The sequence below is a fragment of the Erinaceus europaeus genome, chromosome 10, assembly GCF_950295315.1.
Source record: "Erinaceus europaeus chromosome 10, mEriEur2.1, whole genome shotgun sequence".
Lineage (NCBI taxonomy): Eukaryota > Metazoa > Chordata > Mammalia > Eulipotyphla > Erinaceidae > Erinaceus > Erinaceus europaeus.
Window position 1 is genome coordinate 123,559,922 of NC_080171.1, and position 23,873 is coordinate 123,583,794.

General features: G+C 53.5%; 2 protein-coding genes across 5 annotated transcripts in view; one reads left to right on the plus strand and one right to left on the minus strand.

The window, feature by feature from the left end:
- LPIN2 (lipin 2) overlaps positions 1-12,147 on the plus strand; it is a 75,269-nt gene extending 63,122 nt beyond the window's left edge. For 2 of the 3 annotated variants that reach the window (XM_060200741.1, XM_016186767.2), the window contains 12 exons: positions 1,165-1,352; positions 2,080-2,173; positions 2,742-2,811; positions 3,701-3,790; positions 4,420-4,502; positions 5,342-5,483; positions 6,884-7,032; positions 7,483-7,569; positions 8,860-9,012; positions 10,361-10,475; positions 11,287-11,390; positions 11,698-12,005. In XM_060200741.1, coding sequence (XP_060056724.1) covers positions 1,165-1,352; positions 2,080-2,173; positions 2,742-2,811; positions 3,701-3,790; positions 4,420-4,502; positions 5,342-5,483; positions 6,884-7,032; positions 7,483-7,569; positions 8,860-9,012; positions 10,361-10,475; positions 11,287-11,390; positions 11,698-11,842 — 1,420 coding nt within the window. In that variant the 3' untranslated portion in view covers positions 11,843-12,005. The other variant, XR_009552162.1, reaches the window with a different exon arrangement.
- Positions 12,148-16,175: 4,028 nt separating this feature from the next.
- The window catches only part of EMILIN2 (elastin microfibril interfacer 2), a 49,010-nt gene continuing 41,312 nt past the window's right edge, over positions 16,176-23,873 (minus strand). For both annotated transcript variants that reach the window (XM_060200740.1, XM_060200739.1), the window contains 4 exons: positions 19,140-19,490; positions 18,707-18,739; positions 17,820-17,939; positions 16,176-17,152 (listed from right to left, as the gene is read on the minus strand). In XM_060200740.1, coding sequence (XP_060056723.1) covers positions 16,812-17,152; positions 17,820-17,939; positions 18,707-18,739; positions 19,140-19,490 — 845 coding nt within the window. In that variant the 3' untranslated portion in view covers positions 16,176-16,811. The remainder of the gene's footprint in view (positions 17,153-17,819; positions 17,940-18,706; positions 18,740-19,139; positions 19,491-23,873) is intronic.

A 23,873-nucleotide genomic window follows, 5' to 3' on the forward strand; every position in this document is an offset into this window, starting at 1 on the left:
TGACATGTAAAAAGCTGTGCTATTATTCCAGACCACCTTGAATCAGTAAACTTAATCGGTTTTGTTTTTTATTAGTGGTTTAATATTGATTTACAAAATTACAAGATAACAAGAGTACAGCTCACGCCATTCCCACCACCAGAGTTCTGTGTCCCCAGTCCCTCCCCTGGAAGCTGCAGCAGTTCTCCTAAGGTTGCAGAGAAGGGTTGACTGTTGTTTCTACAACCATCTGTCTTTATTTGTATGTATTTGCCCATTTTCCCCCCATGACCCCCTCTTCCTTCCCAAGTCACACCTACACATATTACTCCATCCACATGTCCCCCCCTTTTCCCTCTTCTCTCTCTGGGTCCTGTTGGACTTAAAGTTCAAAGCCCTCTGGTCATCTTCCCCCTAGCATTTCTTCCTTGCTGGGAGCATGGACCAAAGATCTTTATGGGGAGCAGAAGGTGGGGGTCTGGCTTCTGTAATTGCTTCTCCACTGGACATGGGTGTTGGCAGGTGGATCCACACCTCCAGCCTGACAACAGTAACTTTCTACAGGATGTCTGTCAAACCACCGATTTTCTAGGAGGTTAGAATCAAGGGGTTTCCCAGACATTTTTTTTATTATTATTATTTAACCAGAAGTTTTCTTTATGGAAATACAAATACATGGTTGGTATAACTCAGAGCATGGTTGAAAGTGTGCATTCTTGTGAATAATCACAGTAACTTTTGTGGCATGTTTAACTACCCACAGTTGATTTCTTAGTAATGCCAGACAGTTATTTTAAAGTCCATGGTATTTCAAATGCTAAGAAAAGCTATCTGTTTCTGTCATAGGAGAGACGTTATTTGGTTTAACCCCTCAGAACCACACAGCAAATAACACTGAGACTATAAGAAACTGTACTGAGAGGGGCCAGGTGGGGGCACACCTGGTTAAGTGCTCACATCACAGTGCACAAGGACCCAGGTTCAAGCCCCTGGTCCCCACCTGCAGTGGGAAAGCTTCATGAGTAGTGAAGCAGGGCTGCAGGTCTCTCTCTCTGTCTCTCTCTCTCCCTCTGTATCTCTCTCCCGGACCCTCTCAATTTCTGTCTCTATCCAGTAATAAAAGCAAATAGAATCATTTCAGAAATCGTAGTAAGATAAAGCCTTTTCTTCGTGTTCTGCCTGCAGTGAATCGGACTCTGGCTCTAGGCAGTGGGCTGAGTCGGACACGCTGTCGGGGTCCCAGTCACCACAGTCCGTGGGAAGCGCGGCTGCTGACAGCGGCACCGAGTGCCTCTCGGACTCTGCTATGGACTTGCCAGACGTCACCCTCTCCCTTTGTGGCGGCCTCAGTGAGAATGGAGAGATCTCTAAAGGTATGCCTGGCGGTCATGTCCCAGTCTCTCTCTCTCTCTCTCTCTCTCTCTCTCTAAGAGGAGGAAAAAGGAGCAGTGGATTTGTTGTGCTGGCACAGAGCTCCAGCAATCACCTGGTGGTCATGGCAAACCAGCAGGTGAATAAAATAGCCACTAGTTGTGTTGTATGTTTCTTCCCCTGCCTGACTGACCACATCTGGAATCTCTTCTGAAACACCTTTGGCATGCCCCTCTCTCTGGAAAAAAATAAAAGTATCCTTTCTTGTCCTAAAATAAATAAATAAAGTAGCATTCTACTTTTGGTGTACATTTATAAAATTGGGTTTATAGGCTGGGAGTATGGATCCACCTGCCAACGCCCATGTTCAGCAGAGAAGCAATTACAGAAGCCAGACCTTCCACCTTCTGCATCCCACAATGACCCTGAGTCCATCCTCCCAGAGGGATAGAGAATAGGAAAGCTGTCGGGAGGGGATACGGAGATCTGGTGGTGGGAATTGTGTGGAAATGTTCCCCTCTTATAGTCTTGTCAGTATTTCCATTTTATAAATAAAAATTTAAAAAAGAAGGATCTGAGACTGAAAGACATTAAATAGATTATTTGAAATTTAAAAAAAAAAGATGGTTTTCTTCTTTAGACTTTTTAATGCAGAGGGTATTTTGATGGCCCCATACAAGCATCAGTGCAGCCTCTAGCCAAACTGACAGCTGTCGTTTCATCTTGCAGAGAAGTTCATGGAACACATCGTCACTTACCATGAGTTCGCAGAAAACCCTGGGCTCATCGACAACCCTAACCTTGTGATTCGGATATATAACCGGTAAGCACCCTTGCTTTGGTCATGGTTAGAAATACTCAGCAGTGGTCTCCCCCAAGTCTGCCTTTCAGCTTTTCCTGCTCTGTCATGCACAGAGATCTTGAAGTGAAAGCGAAGCCTAGACTTCAAGTGAGGCTTTGAAACGTTCAGTGTAGAAATCGTTCTCCTTGGGTGAAGGGAGACAGCTTAATGGTCACGCAAAAGACTCTCCTGCCTGAGGCTCCACCATCCCAGGTTCAATCCCCCACACCACCTTCAGCCAGAGCCGAGCAGCGCCTGGTGAAACTGAATCACGAGTCCAGGAGGCCGTTCGCCTCCACTTGGAGGTGTTGCGCTTGGGGCCAGGGCCAGGAGGTGAGTCCCTTGGAAGGGCACGCGCAAGCACCAGCTTCAGAAGCCAGCTGTAGGCGACAGTTAGTTCTGTGTGTGACCGAGAAAAACTTAGATACTTTTCTAAGAAAAGTTTGCCTCTCGTGACCTGTGCATCCTTCTTTCTCCTCCTCCGCCCCCTCCATCCTCACTGCCTGGTCTTTCTCTGTGTAATGGTCGTGTCCGTTTCTGTCTCTCACAGCTACTATAACTGGGCTTTGGCTGCTCCCATGATCCTTAGCTTGCAAGTGTTCCAAAAGAGCTTGCCTAAGGTGAGATGATGTGCCCTTTGTTGCCTTGTCAGACGTAGAACACACAGCGGTTAGAAAAGTTACCTGTGCGTGTTTCTGAACTGGGTACTCTTCAAAATTTAATGTATTACTTAATGTAGGCATTTTCTTAATTATAAAAGTGTCAGAGTTCCATTTGCCCACTCTGATGATCTAAGACATTGGCTATGGGTAGGGGAAGTAGCATCATGGTTATGCAAACAGCCTTTCATGCCAGAGGCTCCAGGGTCCCAGGTTTAATCCCCTGCACCACCATAAACCAGAGTTGAACAGAGCGCTGGGAATTTAAAAAGAAAAAAATGTTTTTTTCTTAAATTGGTGGGGCTGCTACATGCTTGCCACCTACCGTCTATATTGTTCCCGATTATGTACCAGAGTGGAGAGGAGGTTTTACTAATCTTCAGTTAAAAACAGAATATGCAGAAGAAACGGGAAAAAAGACTCCGTTAACATGGGAAGCCACCATCAGGAGAGATGGTGTGGCTGCTAGGCTTGTTAGGTACATCTCAAGGTGTGATGTGAACCTGTCCACCAGACAGACATCATCATGAGCTATCATCATGATGATAGCTCATGAAACCGCACTTCCCAAAGGCAGGGTAATGGCAGGAACCCGCCTGCCAGCCCCTCTGGGGCTGTCCCTCTGCGGCCAGGCCACTCAGCTCAGGCCACAGAACTGCCGTGAAGCCTGGTTGGCTCAGAAGGACACTGTCTTCCTCAGAGGTTCAAGACCAGAGGAGTCTGGGGTGCGTGACACTCTGCTCATGTTCCACAAGTCACTGTCCCCTGTCCCCGCAGGCTAGTGGGAGGAAGCAGCCAGGTGTTTGCTGGTTGACTGCCGGCTAGACTAACCCAGGATGATTGTTTCTAGGCCACGGTCGAGTCCTGGGTCAAAGATAAGATGCCAAAGAAATCTGGTCGCTGGTGGTTTTGGCGTAAGAAAGAAAGCATGACCAAGCAGGTAACACATAGGAGTCGTCATTCTGGCGGCTGAAAGAAATGAATCTTTCCTTTCCCCGACCCCAGTTTTCTATTTCCCTTTATTGGGTCATTAATGGTTTGCAGTCGACGGTAAAATATAGTGATTTGTACATGTGTCATATTTCTCAGTTTTCCACATAACACTGTAGCCCCCCACCCCAGTTTTTTAATTGATTTAACTTTTGTTTATTTGTGGGGGTTTTTGTTTGCTTTTTTATAAACACCAGGAAATCAGGGCTATGTGACACCCTTACGATGGTGTTTTGTAAGCAGCTCGCACACACAGGGCCTGTGCTAGGCCCCTCACATGCATTACCTCTCACTCTGACCATCTCCCGGCAGTATAGACGTCAGCATTTCTGCTTTACAGTTTGGAGAACAGGCACAAAGAGGTGGCAGCTGGAGGGCTATTGGCCGTGCAGGGTGTAGGGAGTCTCAGCCCCAGGCAGCTCGCGCTTCTGTCCGTGGGCTCCACCTCGAGAACGTCTCCTTCTTGTGCAGTTCTAAACCGTGAATTCAGAAAGCAGTTCTGCTCATCGAGAGGACTGCCCGGCTGCTGGTGTCTGTAGAGAAGGAAGAGACTTAGCACTGTCACCCTTGCCTTTCCAGCTGCCAGAGGCCAAGGAGAGGAAGTCGGAGGTGCCGCCCTCCTGCTACCTGCCGCCCAGTGCAGAGGGCGCGGCCAGCGGCAGGTAAGAGCACCGGCCCCTCCCTCCAGCTCACAGCACCCAGGCTGCCACCGGCCACTGCACCAAGTTGATTCGGATAGTTGAAGTTGTAGTTCCCTCTGTAGCCGGTAACCATCCCTGACAATAAGCGTTGTTGTTTTCCTTTTTCTTGACACTCAGTAGCTCTTAACACGCTTTTCTAAAACATACACAAGAGGGTCGGGGGTAGATGGTCGGGCGGTAGCGCAGCGGGCTAAGGATCCTGGTTCGAGCCCCCGGCTCCCCACCTGCAGGGGAGTCACTTCTCAGGCGGTGAAGCAGGTCTGCAGGTGTCTGTCTTTCTCTCCCCCTCTCTGTCTTCCCTTCCTCTCTCCATTTCTCTCTGTCCTATCCAACAACGATGACATCAACAACAACAGTAATAACCACAACAAGGCTACAACAACAAGGGCAACAAAAGGGGGAAAATATGGCCTCCAGGAGCAGTGGATTCATGGTGCAGGCACTGAGCCCCAGCAATAACCCTGGAGGTAAAAAAAAAAAAAAAAAAGGGGGGTCAGGCAGTGACACTCCCAGCTGAGCACACACATTACCTCACACAAGGACCCGGGTTCGAGCCCCCACTCCCCACCTGCAGGGGGTCACTTCACAATCAGTGAAGCAGGGCTGCAAGTGTCTCTCTGTCTCTCACTATCTTCCCCCTCCCCTCTCAGTATCTGGCTGTCTCTATCCAATAAATAAAGATAATAAAAAATGAAAATAAACAGAAGTAGATTCCTTAGGTTTCCAGATCCAACTGAGAGCCTTGCACTGAAATGCCACTTGCACTGGAGAGCTCCAGTGACTGGGTTGTTGTGATGCAGGTTGGCCGAGGATGACTCAGCCAGTGAGGAGGAGTCTCGGGATCTCGACGACTCCATCAGCGCGGACCCTGTCTGCACGGAGCCCTCAGGCCATGGCAGCACCTCCTATAAGAAGTCTCTGCGGCTCTCCTCCGACCAGATTGTGAGTACTGTGTGCTCTGGGGGATGCACCTGGATTCTCTTGGTGACTGTTCATTTTTTAAAATCTTTTATTATTTATTTTAGAGAGATAGACCAGAGCACTGCTCAGCTCTGGCTTTTGGTGGGATTTTCTGGGGATTGAACCTGAGACCTTGGAGCCTCAGGCAGGAGAGCCTTTTGCACAGTCCCTGTGCTGTCTCCCCGCCCTGTACCTGTTCAGCTGAATGTTTTCCAAATCCTGCAGGCCCCGCACAGCCTGTGTCTGTCTGTGTCACCGCTCACACGGGCAGAACAGCGGCTCCTCTGTACAAGACTGGCGTCACCTGGGGGGGCCCGGCCATGCTTTTCTTCATCCCGGTCTCTGGAAGTGAACCAGGGAGTCTGTGTATTCAGTCTGTCTTCCGGTGAATCTTAGCACAGCCAGCCCAGCACTGGGCTAGTGTCTTCTGGGTTCTACAAAAGAGAAATGGCAGTTTACTCAAGATAGCCGGCTTCTTTTCTTCCTTCTTTAGTTAGATCGTGTCTGTGTGATTCTTTCCATTTCCCGTGAAAGTATTCACGTGTAGATATTTTAGACGTTACATCACAAGGTAGCAGGGTACAATGCCACACCATTCCCACCCCCACAGCTCAGCAGTCCCTCCCCTGGGAGCTGCAGCCGTTCTCCCGAGGTCGCAGACGCGTGTCGACTATTATTTCTACAGCCACCTGTCCGCGTCCGCCCTTTTTCTTCTGTGGACCTGCCTTCTCTTTCTCACACCGACACCTGTTACTCCATCCCAATGTCCCTCACTTTTTCCTCTTCTCTCTCTCTGGGTCCTGATGGAGTTGAAGTTCAGAGCCCTCTGGTCATCTTCCCCCCATCACTACTCCCCTGCTGGGAGCATGGACCAAAATTATTTTTAGGGAGCAGAAGGTGGGAGGTCTGGCTTCTGTCGTTGCTTCTCCGCTGGACATGGGTGTTGGCAGGTGGATCCACACCCCAGCCTGTGTCTGTCTGTCCCTAGTGGGGCAGGGCTCTGGGGAGGGGAGTTCTAAGACACATTATGTACCATTCATTTTTTTTTCAGTATTTATTTATTTCCTTTTGTTGCCTTTGTTTTATTGTTGTAGTTATTATTGTTGTTGTTATTGATGTTGTTGGATAGGACAGAGAGAAATGGAGAGAGGAGGGGAAGACAGAGAGGGGGAGAGAAGGACAGACACCTGCAGACTTGCTTCATCACCTGTGAAGCGACTCCCCTGCAGGTGGGGAGCTGGGGGCTCGAACCGGGATCTTTACGCCCATCCTTGCGCTTGTGCTATGTGCATTTAACCCACTGCGCTACCGCCTGACTCCCGTACCATTCATTTTCGAAAGTCTGCCAATGATCTTTTTTATTTTTCAACTTGTCATAAAAGGCGAAACTGAAGCTTCAAGATGGCCCCAATGACGTCGTGTTCAGTATTACAACCCAGTATCAAGGTACCTGCCGCTGTGCAGGGACTATCTACCTGTGGAACTGGAATGACAAGATCATCATCTCCGACATCGATGGAACGATAACCAAGTGAGTCAGGGCCCACCGTGGGCACGAGGGCGGGAGGCCCAGCTCATCACGCGGTCGGAACTTACTCACTTTGGCCTCCTCAAGCGGCTTTGTATAGGAAGCTGGTGGATGTAACAGCAGAAATAACATTTTGAAAGATCCCTGTGCTTGTTCTCCAAGTTATGTCTTAGAGGAGTAAAAAGAAAGAAACACACAGAGAGAGGGAGGGGAAAAGGAGGTGTGACCACAGATCCTTTCTGGAAGTGCAAAGCTGGCTCTCCTGCCTGCTGCCGGACAGTGCCTGGGCGGCCTGTCTGCCAAGGACCACGCTGCTGGCACGAGCTGGGCACACAGCCTCAGCAGAGTCACTGCACACACGCCGTTGTTCGGGGCAGTTGGTGTCTAACTACAGGAAAACCCTTGGTCTTGAGTGCTTAGTCCAGTGCCTTTTCCTGTTGTGTATCCTCTCAGGTCTGATGCTTTGGGGCAGATTCTTCCACAGCTGGGGAAAGACTGGACTCACCAAGGGATAGCAAAGCTCTACCATTCCATCAACGAGTAGGTATCCTGCCCCAGGGGTCAGACATTGTGGTGGTCTGTTCTGCTTTGCCGCCAGCGTTACTGGTGGGACTCATGCTGGTGGCCGTTCACTTTCTTCTACACAGAGCGGGGAGAGAGGAGAGGGCGGGGAGAGAGGAGAGGAGAGGGTGGGGAGAGAGGAGAGGGCCACTCCGGCACTTCTCTCCTGGTCCTGGAGTTTCACCTCAGGCTGTGCTCAGGTTCAGATCTAGAGCTCGAACCCAGCCACTGTGCACGACGGTGTGTCGTGGCCACCAGCTGGCCCCTGGAGTCCCGTGTCCTCGATGCAGCTCTTTCCCACCCTTTTTCTCTGCGGCTTCACAGTCACACCTAGAAAAGTCACTGCCGTCACTCCTGAGCCTGAGCCTGAGCAGGACTCGCAGCTGTCTCCCCTCCAGAATCTCATTCTTGACGGGCACTGCTGGTCTCTGTATCTGGAGACACAGCTGGTTTTTCTTGGTGTGTCTTAGTGAGAGAGCTGGTTCTCAGTTTTGTGTGTTGGGCGCCTTGATTGTATTCCTTTGAGTAGAAGATACACACATCAAAAAAATAATGCCATGCTCTTGGAGGATTTTTTTAATTACTTATTATTTTTATTTATTACTGGATAGAGACAGAGAAATTGAGAGGGTAAGGAGAGACAGGGAGAGAGACCCCTGCAGCCCTGCTTCACCACTCGTGACGCTTTCCCCCTGCGGGTGGGGACCAGGGACTTGAACCTGCATCCTTGCACACTGTAATGTGTGCGCTGAACCAGGTGCGCCACCGCCTGGCCCATCTCTGTGGATTCTTAATACATACAAGCAGAAACCAATTTGCAGAGACCTAGTCTTGAGCATTATTTTAGAGTGACGTAATAAGATTATTCTACAGGCTACTCAGGTGTAATGTTGTTCCCCGGCTTAAAGAACGAACAGCTTTCTGTGAGTTTTCTTTATAAATATCTCCACTTACAGGAGATGACTAAAGGCAGCTTGAGGTTTTTATCTGGCCTGTCGTCTGGCTTGTGTGGGCTTCTTGCTGAAGGTTGTCATCACGTAAATGGCGGGCATGCTCCCTACTTGTGTGACTCTCTACTTCACCCTGGTGTTTACGCTCAGCAGTTAACCTCTCTATAACCCTGTCTTCCTGATAAATTCAAGGATATAATTGCCATAGTAAACGAGAGAACACGTATTTAGGTTTTTGGTTTTTGGTTTTTCCTAAGAAAAATGTTCCCCTCCCCACCTGTTGACCAGAGCACCTGGTGAGAGATGTGTTTCCTTTCAGAAACGGCTACAAGTTTCTGTACTGCTCTGCCCGCGCCATCGGCATGGCCGATATGACACGTGGCTACCTGCACTGGGTCAACGACAAGGGCACCATCCTGCCCCGGGGCCCCCTCATGCTGTCCCCCAGCAGCTTGTTCTCTGCCTTCCACAGGTAGGTCCCCCGTAGGCAGCCACGGGGCCTCGAGTCTGAATGCGCCGTGTGGGGCGGATGGCAGGCGCCCAAGGGTGTGCCTCTCAGCGTGAGGCTCTCCTAGCTGCGGCAGGTGTAGTCAAGAGAAAATCAGGTGGACTGTCCCGTCTGCCCACCCCCTTGCTAGCATTTGGCCCACACACAGTTCCATTGCTCCCTGGAGATTTTTTTATTAGTGATTTAATAATGATTAACAAGATTGTGGTATAAGAGGAATACTGGTCCACGCAGCTCCCACCACCAGAGTTCCGTGTCCCATCCCCTCCATTGGAAACTTCCCTAGTCTTTTTTTTTTTCCTCCAGGTTTATCGCTGGGGCTCCATATGAATCCACTGCTCCTGGAGGCTGTTTTTTCCCTTTTGTTGCACTTGTTGTTTATCGTTGTTGTCAGTGATGCTGAATAGAGCAGAGAGGAGGGGGAGAGAAAGACAGATACCTGCAGACCTGCTTTACCTCCTGTGAAGCGACCCCCCTGCAGGTGGGGAGCCGGGGGCTCGAACCAGGATCTTTATGCCTTGTGTGCTTAACTGCTGTGCTACCGCCCAGCCCCCTTCCCTGTTCTTTATCCCTCTGGGAGCAGGGACCCAAATTCTTTATGGGGAGCAGAAGGTGGGAGTTCTGGCTTCTGTCATTGCTTCTCTGCTGGACATGGGTGTTGGCAGGTGGATCCACACCCCCAGCCTGTCTCTGTCTGTCCCTAGTGGGGCAGGGCTCTGGGGAGGGGAGGCTCCAGGACACACTGGTGAGGGCGTCTGCCCAGGGAAGTCTGAGTGGCGTCATGGTAGCATCTGCAATTTGGTGGCTGAAAGGTGATATAATAAAAGCAGGAAAATTTGTTTAATAATCAGGAACCCAAAGGTAAGAATAGAGCAGATGGAACTAAGGGTCTTCGTGTGGGAAGAAGCTGGGCAGTCTATTTTGCATGGCCCATGACTTTAGGAATGTTTGCCTTAGCCTGATAGCTAAGCGGACTGAAAGTATTGCCAGGGAAAATGGTGTCAGAGCTGAGAATTACTTTTAGAGAGAGAAGAATGATACTACAGCAGTCCCACTGCCTGTGAAGCTTACTGTGCACGGAGCTTCTCTGGTGATCCAGGGCTCAAACCCAAGTCCTCACCACACGGCAATGTGCGTGCTCTGTCTGGGGGGCTCTCTGAGCCCTTTCAAATTCATTTAACTATCAGATTGACAAGGAAGAAAGATGGAAGTTACTAAGGACAAAGAAAAGTATGTTTTGGTTCTGAGCACTGAAACCTTCAGTGCTCCCGCTTTTCATGGGATGGCCCTATTTGTGCTTTCTCCTCCCTAGGGAAGTGATAGAAAAGAAACCAGAGAAATTCAAAATCGAGTGTCTGAATGACATCAAGAACCTGTTTGCCCCGTCCAGACAGCCTTTCCACGCGGCCTTTGGAAACCGTCCAAACGTAAGTCCTCCCTGTGCGCTGCGGTGAGGAGATGAGGTCCCCAGGGGGCTGCCGTCGGCGTCACCGTCCTCAGACCGGTGTGTCTGTGAGCCAGGCCCTCCGGCGTGTGTCGCCTCACCACTTGCAGGACGACTTGCTCTCAGGAAGAGAGAAGCCGGCACTGAAGCCGCAGTGCCCTGGCACTTCCTGCCCTGCCAGTTCCCGGCCTGGGCCGCACACTCAGCAGCAGACGCCATGGCCCTGTCAAGTCAGTCCCGTAGACAGAATGAAGGGGTGTTTTGCTGAGTAGGCCTGCACTGTGGTCTGTATTCCAGCAGCAGTCGGGCGTTTCCAGAGGGGAATCTGCCTCCTGATTTTGGTGTCGGTCGAGGTCCTTTCTCTTTGTTTCTGTAGCTTTATTTCTGCTTCCACAAGTGAGTCAGATTCACGTTCTGAGTAGGAAAAACACAAGCTCGAGTTGAGCATAGTTTTAGGCCGTGTCCTTGGGTCCACCCCCACCCTGGTGAGCGCGCTTAGCCATCCTGACTCCCCACTTGACTCCCTGGGCGCCAAGTACCCAACGGCCTGCTTGCTCCTCGGCGGCCAGAGCCCCGGCGTTTCTTGACTCCCAAGTTCTGTGATGCCTCGAGCACACTCTGGATTGACCCAGAAGTCACCATCTGTGCAGAGCTGAGCCGGGCCGGCTGCACCCGCTTTGCCCAGATCTAAGTGAACGCCTCACTTGGCGGCGCTCTTTTCGGCCCAGAAAGAAACGGACGCATCTCTTAGTTTCCCCTCTCATCGCAGGGCTGCTTGCCGCTTTCTGTTTCAGGATGTTTATGCTTACACCCAAGTGGGAGTTCCAGACTGCAGAATATTCACGGTGAACCCCAAGGGTGAATTAATCCAAGAGAGAACCAAAGGGAACAAGTCATCGTAAGTACATGGCCGTCTCAGGCCGACGCCCCGCAGCCCGGTGGAGGGTAGAGAGCAGCAGAGCCGCTTCAGGGTGCAGAACTGCCCCTGCTCTGGAGGCTCCCTGCCTGGGCGCTTCCTCCTCCGCCGTGACTGTGAGGGTGTCCTGCATCCTGAAGGGTAGGCGGCGCCCTGGGGAGGGCTGCTGCCATCTCAGGCCCCCCCAGTCTGAGGCATTGGAACACCTGGCTTCACAGCCCGCCCGTCACCTTGCCTCTTCCCTCAGAGCGGCACTCAAGTCACAGCGCGTGTGCTTCCCTCCTCCCAGGTACCACAGGCTGAGCGAGCTCGTGGAGCACGTGTTCCCACTCCTCGATAAGGAGCAGAATTCCGCCTTCCCGTGCCCCGAGTTCAGCTCCTTCTGCTACTGGCGGGAGCCGATCCCCGAGGTGGACCTGTGTGACCTGGCCTGAGCGCCCTGCTCGGAGAGGTCCTGCGGGGCTCGCCGTGCCACTTCTGCCGGACAGAGGACACTGGGCTGCCCTCCACACCGTCCTGAAGCGGTGACGGGGTGGACTGCCGAGCAGGAGCTCCCACCCTGCGGCCCCTCCCGGTCCCCCCGAGCTCTGCGGCTCGCCGCCCGGCGAGAGAAGTAGAAGGAGCTCGCGCCTCTCCCCTCTCGTGTGCCCAGAGCTCTTGGGGTCCAGGGGAGTGGAAAGAGACCGAGCGAGAGTTAACCAGACTCTCGCACAAAGTAAAGTGTTGCCGATTTCCACTGGCCAGTTGAGAATGTTTCTCTGTAAAAACCAGGGCTTTCTTAAGGGACTAGGCCCACCGCACTGCCCCGGTCCAGTCAGTGGCATGGGACTGACTGCCCGTGGGTTTGACTGCCCGTGCACATTTCTCCTGTGGGCCGCACCCAGCTCCCTCGCGTGGGCTTCTGGTGCAGAGCAGCCTCCTAGGTCATCACCTGCTCCATGTTGAGAGGACCTTGCTTCTTAGACCTAGCCAGAAGAAAGGGATCTCTGGGGGTATGGTTGACGTCTGTGGGGATGGTACTGACCATAGGAGATAGTTCAGCAAGAAAAAATTTCTGTTTTCAGGAAGGCCTTAGAGCACCATATCAGGTTTCTTTCTTTCTTTCTTTCTTTCTTTCTTTCTTTCTTTCTTTCTTTCTTTCTTTCTTTTTTCCCCCCCAGAGCACTGCTCAGCTCTGGCTTATGGAGGTGCAGGGGATTGAACCTGGGACTTTGGAGCCTCAGGCATGAGAGTCTCTTTGCATTAGCTTTATGCTGTCCACCTCGCTCAGGAAGGCACCTGAGTCCAGAGAAGCAGCCTCCATCCCTCGGCCCGCAGCTCGGCTCCCCGGCCCGTGTGTGGTGAGCTCCTGTCCGTGTCCCGGCAGGTGGCACCAACACCATCGCCGTCGGCGCCTCCCGAGCTGCGCCAGCCAGAGAGCTCAGGCTGGGCACTGACGGTGACCTGGGGCGATCACCGGGATGTAGGGGAGCTCGCAGAGAGCTTTGGTAAGAAGGCAGAGAGCCGAGTCGCGGAGGTGAGTGGGACCTGCAGCTGCGGCCCTGTGCTCAGGAGGGTCCCGCGTTCACTCTGCATCCCCCCTGCCTATTGAGGGGTTCGCCTCATTTAGTGTGTGTGTCCCCATATTACTGAGCAGAGATGGAGAAATGGGAATGGTTATTTTTCCAGATTGGAGGGTTGGAGCTCAGCTTTTCTCCCTGGCCCTGGTGGCTGCAGAGAGAGTGCAGGCTCCCACCTGCCGGCGCTCACGTGGGGTGCCGCCCGACCCCGGTCCTGGTCCCAGCGGCCTGTCCTCGCCGGGTGCTCCCAGGGCAGGCCTGGGCGTCCACGCGTCACCCGTCCCCTGCTCGTAGGCAGCACAGAGACTTCAGGCGCCCCCTGTAGGCCCTTTCAGGTGGTTCTTTAGATTTTGACGGGTAACTTTTCTTTCTTCCGTGAAAAGCTCTTCTCTGGACACACGGCCCTTCTTAGTTCATCCAGCCAGGGAACCCAGCTGCCCAGGTTCTGCCAAGTCCGGGTGGCCCCTGGCCCAGTGTCCATTATTAGCACTTGCCTCTGTCATTCTGCCGGTGCAGGTAAAGCCGTGGCCACGCGTATGCTGACTCACAAGCCCCGTCTTCCTTATTTGAAGGAGTCTTGCTGGAAGTAGACCGCTTCTGCTACTGCGATAGTGCTACGAGAGTATTGCTTGTGCTGAGAATCCATCGCCATTTGATACAAATGACATTCGTTCTTTCTGTGAAAGAGACATGCCCGCGAATGTTTGCACACAGACCCTTGATGATGATGATGCATTTCCAGGAAGCATCCCTGGCCCTGTCCACGGCGTGCGGGGCGGGGCGGGACAGCGGGCAGGTTGGGCTCCTCTGAGTCATTCTCTCGGTTGATCAGCTGCGGGAGTGCCCACGGCCCTGCCCCGCTTTCCACCTCATCCTGACTCCATCCTGAGCCTCCATGTCACACGTGTTGGTGGCTTGCAGGCTGCAGTGCTGACTCTGCAGCCCCGGGCGGGAAGGGGTGATGGTCCCAGAGCCGGCACACGTAGCCCTGCGTGAGCAGCGCACTGGCTGTGCTGGAAAACGTCTTCATAGTTTTCAGCTGGAAAAAGAAAAACTTACTAGTGTGATGTCCAAAAAAGGGAAGCTGCCAGCCAGCCAGCTGGACAACCGGAGGCCTTGTGCCTGGGGAGCGTGCGGTCCCTGGAATGCTGTCTCCCAAGGTCTCTCACCGTGGAGGAAGCTAGACTTTCTCTTTCTGCGGAGGAAGCTAGACCTCGCTTTCTGCAAGCTGGTGAAGGCATGATCTTCAGGGAGTCTGGGCTCCCGGGAGTCACCCTGCAGACTGGGGAGTCTCCTTTCTCCTGCTAGAGCCTGCTGGGTTTAATGAGACTGATTACAAGCTGAGTTTTTAAAGTGCTCTTTCCAAGTGAAAACTTTTTTTTTTTTTTGAACATAAGAATTGGAAGGGGAAAACTGCTCTTTTTGATTTAATTAAATTCTTCCTATAATGAAGCATTTGATTATTAGACAGCAGTGCCACTAATAAGCTTTAAGTTGTCAGAAATTAATTGTAAACATCTGTCCAGTACTCTTAGTTATGGCAAAGACAGTGATCCTAAGATGAGTGGCTCCTGTCTCGGTGCGGTGTTTGATGTTAAGAACAAAATGTTACAATAAACACATGTAAACTGAATGCCTTTGACTCCTTCCTTCAGACAATATTTAACCGTTGTCTTTAGGCTTTTGCCAGGAACTATTCATATGTTAGCATTTGGATCTCCACTGACACCCAGATCTGTCTACAGAGAAGTTTTTTTTTTTTTTTTTGCCCTTATTTTTATGAAAGCTGATTCCACAAGTGAGGCTTCTCCCACGGGAATCTACCCGCTCACTTTGAGGTTCTGCCAGGGATTGCGACATCATCCATATGCAATTCCTGCTGGGTCTGCTTTTTTTTATATTTATTTTTTAACTGTTTTATTTGATAAAAAGTGAGAGGGAGCAGGAGTTAGAGGAGAGAGGGAGACACCTGCAGCCCTGCTTCAGCACTCGTGAAGCTTTCTCCCTGCAAGGGCTCGTGCCTGGGTCCTTGTGTGCGGCCATGAGCGCTCACCGGGTGCGCCCCCACCCGGCCCTCTGGTGCATCTTCATGGACCTTCTCTGGCCTGTTCCTTTCCCACTCAGAGTCTCCTGAGAGCCACCTTTCACTACACCTCTCCTCAGAGTGAGTACTAGCAGCAGCCCTGGTGTTCTCATCAGTTTAGAAGAGGCAAAGAGCTCTTGGGCTGAAAGCCACATGCTGCAGGTTATTTGAATAAATGGTTGTTTGGGGGGGGGTTTGGTTTTTTTTGCCTCCAGGGTTATCACTGGGGCTCGTGCCTGCACTACGAATCCACTGCTCCTGGAGGCCAATTTTCCCACTTTCGTTGTCCTTGTTATTGTTGTTGGATAGGACAGAGAGAAATCAAGAGAGATGGGGAAGACAGAGAAGGAAAGGGAATTGAGCGGTAGCGCAGACCTGCTTCCATGCTTGAGAAGTGACCACCACCACCCTCCCCCGCAGTTAGGAAACCGGGGGCTCGAACCAGGATCCTTACACCAGCCCTTGTGCTTTACACCATGTGCGCTTAACCCGCTGTGCTACTGCCCGAACCCCCCAACTAATTTTTTTTTAATTTTCTGGGTTGTTTTTTTTTTTTTGGTTTTGGGGTTATTTTTATTTATTCCCTTTTGTTGCCCTTGTTATTTTTCATTGTTGTAGTTATTGTTGTTATTGATGTTGTTGTTGGATAGGACAGAGAGAAATGGAGAGAGAAGGGGAAGACAGAGGAGAGAAAGACAGACACCTGCAGACCTGCTTCACCACCTGTGAAGCGACTCCCCTGCAGGTGGGGAGCCCGGGGCTCGAACCGGGATCCTTATGCCGGTCCTTGTGCCACGTGCACTTAACCCACTGCACTACCACCTGACTCCCTTAACTGTTTTTTGATTGCCTCCTGGGTTATTTCTGGAGCTCAATGCCAGCACTGTGAAACCACTGCTCCTGGTAGCCATCCCCCCTTTTTTTTCTATTTTATCAGATAGGACAGAGACATTGAAAAGAAGAGAGGGGAGACAGAGAGGGAGGTAATAGACACATGCAGACCTGCTTCACCACTTGTGAAGCGGACCCCCCACCCCCTGCGTGTGGGGAGCAGGTGCTTGAACCTGGGTCTTTGCACTTGGTAATGTGTGTACTCAGTAGATTCACCTCGTCTGGACCCCAAACTCAGGATTTTTTTTTAATAGCGACAGGGAAGTTGAGGGTTTGGAGGGGAGGGAGAAGCCAGCCAACCTGCAGCCCTGCTTCAGCGCTCGTGAAGCTTCCCCCTGCAAGTGGGAACGGGGGCCTTGAACATGGGTCCTTACACCACTCAAGCCCTGTCAAGTCCCTTTGTACAGTTTTTTTGGCAGCGAGTCTCCATCCAGAAGGCACCAGACTTCAGTCACTGTGGTCTTTTCATCTTTATTGGCACTCCCCGTCTGTGCACTGAAATCATACACGTCACTCAAGGAGCCTTGGCCGAAGTCTCCTGAGCCTGGTGGCTCGTGGCCACAGCACCACAGTGCGACACTCCTGTCCTATGTGCAGTGGAAGGACAACCGGGCAGGATGGAGACAGCTCGCCCTTCGGGGCAAGACTGCGGCCACAGGTGCCTGCGCTCGCTCAGCCTAGAGCTTCCTTCCCAGTGTGGCCGAGGTCACCGCCCGGGCACCTGCGGCTGGGACCGTCCCGTCAGAGCGACACATCAGTGAGCACGACAAGCACGTCTCACTAGCCGCCTGTGTGGCGGTGAGGCTCTGGACTGGGGGGCTACCTCCCCGGACGCTGGGTGCATTAAAGCTCCAGAATTGAGCAGCTGCCCTAGCTAGAGGCGGGCGGGAAAGGGTACAGGAAGACCCCGCTGAACGTGGAGTACATCTCGTCAGAGTCCGTGTGAGCCAGCCGGCCTCCCGTCACCACGATGTTGACGACGTCTCCGGCCGTCAGATGCAGGATCAGATGAAAGGCCCCGGGGCCCCCGCAGCTGTGCCCGGCCCCTGGAGGCCGGTGGTACTCCAGATCCTCTCTCTCGTAGCCGGCGGTGTGCAGCTGGGCCACGCTGGCGTTGGAGACGGACAGGACGGCCTCCACATAGGCCTCCCTCTCGGGCGTGAGGGTGGCCGTGATCAGGTACCGCCCGTCAAAGGGCGCCGTGAAGATCCCTGGAGGAAGAAGAGACAGCGTCACGGCCTGTGCAGCCCTGACGTGGGGACCAGCCGCTTGGGATCTCGGCAGATCCAGGACACGGCGGTCAATCTGCCTGTAGCAGGGAGGCCTCACCTTTCTGTCTTTAATGAAAATTTTTATTGTCTTTATTTACTGGATAGAGACAGCCAGAAACCAGGAGGAATGGGGAGACAGGGAGAAAGAGAGGAGAAACCTGTAACCCTGCTTCATCTGTGAAGTTTGGCCTCTATACATGGAGACCAGGGGTTTGAACCTGGGTCCATGTGTACTGCCTGGCCCCAGGCCACACCTTTCTATCCTGAACCCACCCAAACTCCAGCAAGGACGCATTAACTTTTTTTTTTTTTTGCCTCCAGGGTCATGGCTGGGGCTCGGTGCCTGCACTGCACATCCACTGCTCCCGGAGGCCGTTTCCATTTTGTTGTCCTTGTTGTTGTTGTTGTTGTTGTTGGACAGGACAGAGAGAAATGGAGAGAGGAGGGGAAGACAGGGAGAGAAAGACAGACACCCGCAGACCTGCTTCACCGCCTGTGAAGCGACTCCCCTGCAGGGGGGAGCCGGGGGCTCGAACCGGGATCCTCACGCCGGTCCTTGTGCTGTGAGTGACAGGCCTGGGGAGGGGCTCTGCACCCGTAGGCTCACCTGTATCAGGGTCGTATACGTTGCCGTCGTTCACCAGCACTTTGTTAAATAGGACGACGCCTCTCTCGCTGGGGAAAGGCTTCTGAGTCAGGCCGGCAGAGAAGGACACCAGGGAAGCCACTGGAGACAGCAACGGGCCTGACGTGAGGGCAGGCTCCGGGGACGGGCAGGGCCCCAGTGGCAACACGCTCTCACCAAAGCGATGGTTCCCCAGGGGCTCAGCTCCCTGCACCCGAGACTTTAGCCGCCTGCTGGTCATGCAGCTGTCAGGAGGGGGACACACTGGCTGTGTGTGGGGGCGGGTAGTGGAAATAATTTAGGGAGAGGCTCACTTGTCTGGTTTTATTTTGCCTCCAGGGTTATCTCTGGGGCTCGGTGCCTGCACTACAAATCCACTGCTCCCGGAGGCCATTCTTTCCATTTTATTGGATAAAACAGAAATTGAAAAAGGAGGGGGAAACGGAGACAGAGAGACTCCTGCAGCCCTGCCTCACCACTCGTGAAGCTTCCTCCCTGCAGGTGGGGAGCGGGGACTCAAACCCGGATCCCTGCGCAAGTCCTTGGTAGTATGTGCACTTAAGTGCCACCCCCCAGCCGACCCCAAGGAAGCTGACTTGTTAGACCAACCCATACTGGCCGGCAGGAAGCCGCACAGAGAGGCCTGCCCAGCCATCCCTTGGGAGACAGCCTGAGCTGGGGTGACGCATGGGAACTGATCCTTACCTTGGGCTTTGACCCTGACCTCTGGGGAGCAAAGCTCGGTGAGGTCAGTCTGCTGCAGAGGCCCTACCTCGGGGCAGGAGCAGCGAGGGGCCCTGTGCTCTCAAGCCAGAGGGGAGAAGCAGAGCTGGGCCACGGCTCCTCCCACTGGTCTCTCACAGACTTACCTGGGGAGGCCACAGGCGGGGACTTGGAGTATCCTGGAAAACAAAAGGCACTGCTTTTCCCTTTTTTCCGTTTTACTGGATAAGACAGAGAAATTGAAGCGGGTAGACAGAGAGGGAGAGAAACAGAGAGATGCCTGCAGCCCTGCTTCACTGCTTGTGAGAGTCCCCTCTGCAGGTGGGTGGGGATCCTCGTGTGGCCCCGTGCACTTAGCCTACAAGGGGTTAACCGGCGCACCACTGCCAGGTTCTCGTTCTAAGCACAACGTAGCCCTGGGGGCGTCCCAGCCTCTGGGCATTTGGTGGGCAGCCGCTGGTCTCAGGGCCTCAGCACCTCCTGAAAGCCGACCTTGGCGCCCGACCCTGCAGCCCAGGCCGCCCCCCGGCCCCGTGTGCTCCCCACGCAGCCCGAGGGCGCCCGCGCGCCGGGTCTTACCTGGGGCCCCTGCGTAGCCTTCTGCACTGGGGATGGGCCTCTGCCCGGTCTGGCCGTCCACCCCCTGCAGCAGGCCCCAGCCCGACATGCCCACCCTCCCAGGAGGCCCGGCCTCTCCAGTCTCCGTGTAGACCCCCGACGAGCCAGGCAGGGCGGGCCACGGTGGTGGGGGCCGTGGCTGCTGCAGGGGTCTCGTGGGCAGGACTGGTCTCTGTAGCCCAGCGTCCTCGGGAGGCAAGGGGGTGCTTGGCGTCCGGGTCGGCTCAGGAGGTGGCGGTTCTGTCCGGGGTGAGGGCTTCTCAGGGGCCTTCCGCCCGGGGGGAGGCTGAAACACTTCTGGGGGCTCCTCCGCTGTGCGTGTGGAAGGCAGAGAGAAACACCGGGTTAAAAACCTCAGACCCAAGGGGCCAGGTGGTGGCGCACCTGGTTGAGCGCACATGCTGCGGTGCACGAGGACCCGGGTTCAAGCCCCCAGCCCCCACTTGCAGGGGGAAAGCTTTGCGAGTGGTGAAGCGGGGCTGCAGGTGTCTGTCTCTCTCCCTATCTTCCCCCTTTCCCTCTCAATTCCTGCTGTCTCTATCCAATAAATAAATAAAGGTAATAAAAAAATGTAAAGGGAGTCAGGCAGTTGCACAGCATTAAGCGCAGGTGGCGCAAAGCGCAAGGACCAGCGTGAGGATCCCGGTTCAAGCCCCCGGTTCCCCACCTGCAGGGGAGTCGCTTCACAGGCGGTGAAGCAGGTCTGCAGGTGTCTGTCTTTCTCTCCCCCTCTCTGTCTTCCCCTCCTCTCTCCATTTCTCTCTGTCCTATCCAACAACAACATGTTTTCCCTTCTGTTCTTATTTCTCAATTTCAGTCTCTGAGTGAGACCATCTCATCTTCTTCCTTCTCTTTCTGGCTGATCTCACTTCACATGATACCTTCAAGCTCCATCCAAGTTGAGGGGAAGACGGTGACTTCACCATTGTTCACAGCTGAGTAGTATTCCACTGTGTGTCTACACCACAGCTCGCTCAGCCACTCATCTGTTGTTGGGCACCTGGGCGGCTTCCAGGTTCCCGGCCTCATTGTTTTTTTGTTTGGTCGGTTGGGTGTTGCTTGTTTGTTTGTTTGGTTTTTGCCTCCTGGGTGATCACTGGGCTCAGTGCCGCCACTATGAACCCACTGCTCCTGGCGGTCATCTTTTCCATTTTATGGGACAGGACAGAGAGAAACTGAGAGAGGAGGGGAAGACAGAGAGGGGGAGAGAAAGACAGACACCTGCAGACCTGCTTCACCGCCTGTGAAGCAACCCCCCTGCAGACGGGGAGCCGGGGGCTCCAACCCGGACCCTGGCTCATGGCAGTGTGCGTTCTTATCAGGTGTGCCGGCACCCGTCTCCGCCAGCCCCGTGGAGTGTGGTGACCGCACTCCCCAGAAAGGTGCTATTCGGACTCCAGCAGCCAGCAGGCCTCGGTTCCTGCCGTGACAGCGTATTGACCGGTCCCCAGCTCTGCTGCTCAGACACACTCCAGAAGCAGCCGGTCTCGGGTCGCTGTGGGCGGCTCGCAGCTGAGCGTGACCGGGGAAGCTGCTGGGTACACAGACCCCAAGTTAACAGCAATGCCGCGGCTGGGGGTGGAGCACCCAGTTAAGCGCGCGTAGTACTAATTGCAAGGGCCAATCAAGGATCCCGGTTCGAGCCCCTGGCTCCCCACCTGCACAGGCGGTGAAGCAGGTCTGCAGGTGTCGGTCTTTCTGTCTTTCTCTCCCCCTCTCCGTCTTCCCCTCCTGTCTCCATTTCTCTCTGTCCTATCCAACAACGATGACATCAATAACAACAACAATAATGGAAAAAAGATGGCCTCCAGGAGCGGTGGATTTGTAGTGAGGGCACTGAGCCCCTGCGATAACCCTGGAGGCAAAAAGGGGGGGGGGGGAGGGAGGAGAGACTGTAAGGAAAGAGCTACAAAAAAAAGCAAAGAAAAAGCAAAGAAGGTCTGAGACCGTCAAAAGGCTGAAAAAGTCTGTAGGTAGCAGTGAAGAGAGGTTCAGACAGAAAGCTTTGTGGGAAATGTAGGGGTAACCAGACCAGATCAGATCAGGAAGAGGAAGAATTCCAGGAGGAAGGCAACTCTTGAAAAATGAAACCAGCGACCGAATGATGCGGCTCAGCAAACTGTCGTGAGGACGAGAGGCCGAGAAGCCCCAACAGGCACGTGCAGCACTTCCGCTGAGCCGAGGGGAAAGCAACCTGCACGGAAAGCGATTCAGGAGCAGGGGCACGTAGCATAATGGTTACGGCAAAGAGACTTTCATGCCTGAGGCTCCAAAGTCCCAGGTTCGATTCCCTGCACCACCACTAGCCAGAGCTGAGCAGTGCTCTGGTTAAAATATATATATATATATATACTTAGCTCGAAAGGGCAAAAGTCTGACCACTGGTCAGTGCAGCACAGTGATCCAGAACTGGGGTGAGGGGGACGGACGGTCGCAGCATCCAGACACTACACACACCGCATTCACGGGGATGGGGGACGATGACCAAAGCCAGGAGATCATTTCAGAGATGTGGAGGTGAATGCCAAGAAAAAATTCAGCAGGCAGCACTGGCCGCTGGGGACGGCAGGGAGGGCGAGGCAGTCGGCCGGTTTTCCTTACAAAGGTCTCCGCTGGCTCGCTGGCTTATCTTTATAAAAGTGTGGCTGACACACTGCAGGGCTGCTTCTAGGCTCTCGGTAGTGGCTTCTGCTTGTCCTAGTTCAAGTGTCCTGCTATCTGTCCTGTCCCTTTCCCGGCTGACAATGGCATCCATACCCCCTCCCAAGCATGCGTGTACACACACACACGCACACACACGCACACGCCCTGACCCTCCTCCCTTGAGCCGTTCTGCCTGGCATCTGCCTCTCCCTCCCGACTGGCTCCTTTTTTATTTTTTATTAGCCCAGGTTTACATGTCTCCACCCCAAACTCAAAACAAAAGACTTTTCCTCAGTCCTGTGGCCCTCACTGAATTGCCGTCAGTCACGACAGAGCAGGGCCCCTCCAAGGCTCCTTCCTCCCTCGCTTCCCACCCGCCAGGCCCTGCAACCCCCCCCTTCCTCTGAAGCCCACCCTGCTCTCCCAGGCTCCCCACCAGCACTCAGTCCCGCTTCACCCCCCCCCCCCAGACGTGCACGCGCCTGACACCAGATCCAGCTGCTGCTAATTCTGAAATCTTTGGCTCCCTGGCCTGCACCTTGTTCAGTTTTCTTTTGTTTGTTTGGTTTTTCAAGAAAGCATCCTAATCAGGTCATTTCTGGCTCAGAAAAAGAAGACTTCATTTGGGGTGGTTGGGGTGGGGAGGGGCGGCACGGTGGGTAGAGCGCTGGGCTCTCGAGCATAAGCTCCTGCATTCTATCCCCAGCAGCACAGGGACCAGAATCCTTTCTTTCTCTACTTTTTCATTAATTAATAAATAAATTTTTTTTTTTTAAAAAAAAGGACTTGGGGCCAGGTGGTGTGGTTGAGCACATGTTACAATGCACAAGGGCCCGGGTTCGAGCCCCCAGTCTCCACGTGCAGGGGGAAAGCTGTGACAGTGAAGCAGCGCTGCAGATGTCTCTCTCCCTCTCTGTCTCCCCCTTCCCTCTCATCTTCTGGCTGTCTCCAATAAATAAATAAAAGATGACTTTAAAAAATTTAACATAAAAAATGAAAGACCTCGGCTGTCTCCCCCAGTTCCTGAAGTCCAGTCACGTCTCCCCCAGTTCCTGAAGTCCAGTCACGTCTCTTCCAGTTGCCGTCACCTGCCAGCTTCCCCCCCCCACCCCGCAGCCCCCGCTGCTGCTGCTGCCGTTCCTGAGTGACCTCTCGGGCGCCCACACTGAGATGCACACCCACCCCAGGGCGCAGGCACCACCTCCTCTGTGAAGCCGCCGGGTTCTGCTAGCTTCTGCAGCCCTGCCTCTGAATCGTGATGTTCTCTGGGCCTCGTACAGTCTTTTATTGATCGTTGTTATTATCTTATTCATTTCTTCCTAGACGATAAGCACTATGGACACATCTTGTTATCTTCTGTCCGTGAGACTTGACACGGGCTTCAGCACATGACGCTGACACATCTCCAGGGTGAGTGAATTAGACTGGAAGCATGGCAGGAGCTGGGGGTCATGCTCTAATCTAATCATTAAACTAGCCACTGAAGTCCTGCTAAAAATAATCGCTATCTGGACACAGGAGCTGTAAGGGGGGGAGGGGGGGAGAGAGAGACGGGGGGGAGGGAGAGGGAGAGAGAGAGAGAGAGAGAGGGAGGGAGGGAGGGAAACAGAGGAGGAGAGGGAGAGGGAGAGAGAGAGAGAGAGGAAGGGAGGGAGGGAAACAGAGGAGGAGAGGGAGAGGGAGAGAGAGAGAGAGAGAAAAACGGGGAGGGAGAGGGAAAGAGAAACAGAGGCGGGAGGGAGAGAGAGAGAGAGGGAGAGAGAAACAGAGGGAGAGGGAGAGAGAGAGAGAGAAAAACGGGGAGGGAGAGGGAGAGAGAGAGAAACAGGAGGGGGAGGGAGAGGGAGAGAGAAACCAAACCCCTCAAATCTTATATTGCAGACTAATGTGAAATCAAGGAAGTAAAAGAGGGAAAGTCGGCCCTGAGGGCAGCTTCAGGGCAGTGCTGGCAGGATGGCGGCTCCCTGGGCTCCGTTACTCCGCCTCAGTGCTCAGTTCACCCCACCACATGGAAGGCGAAGAAAACAGATGAACTAATAAGCTTCCCAAGCC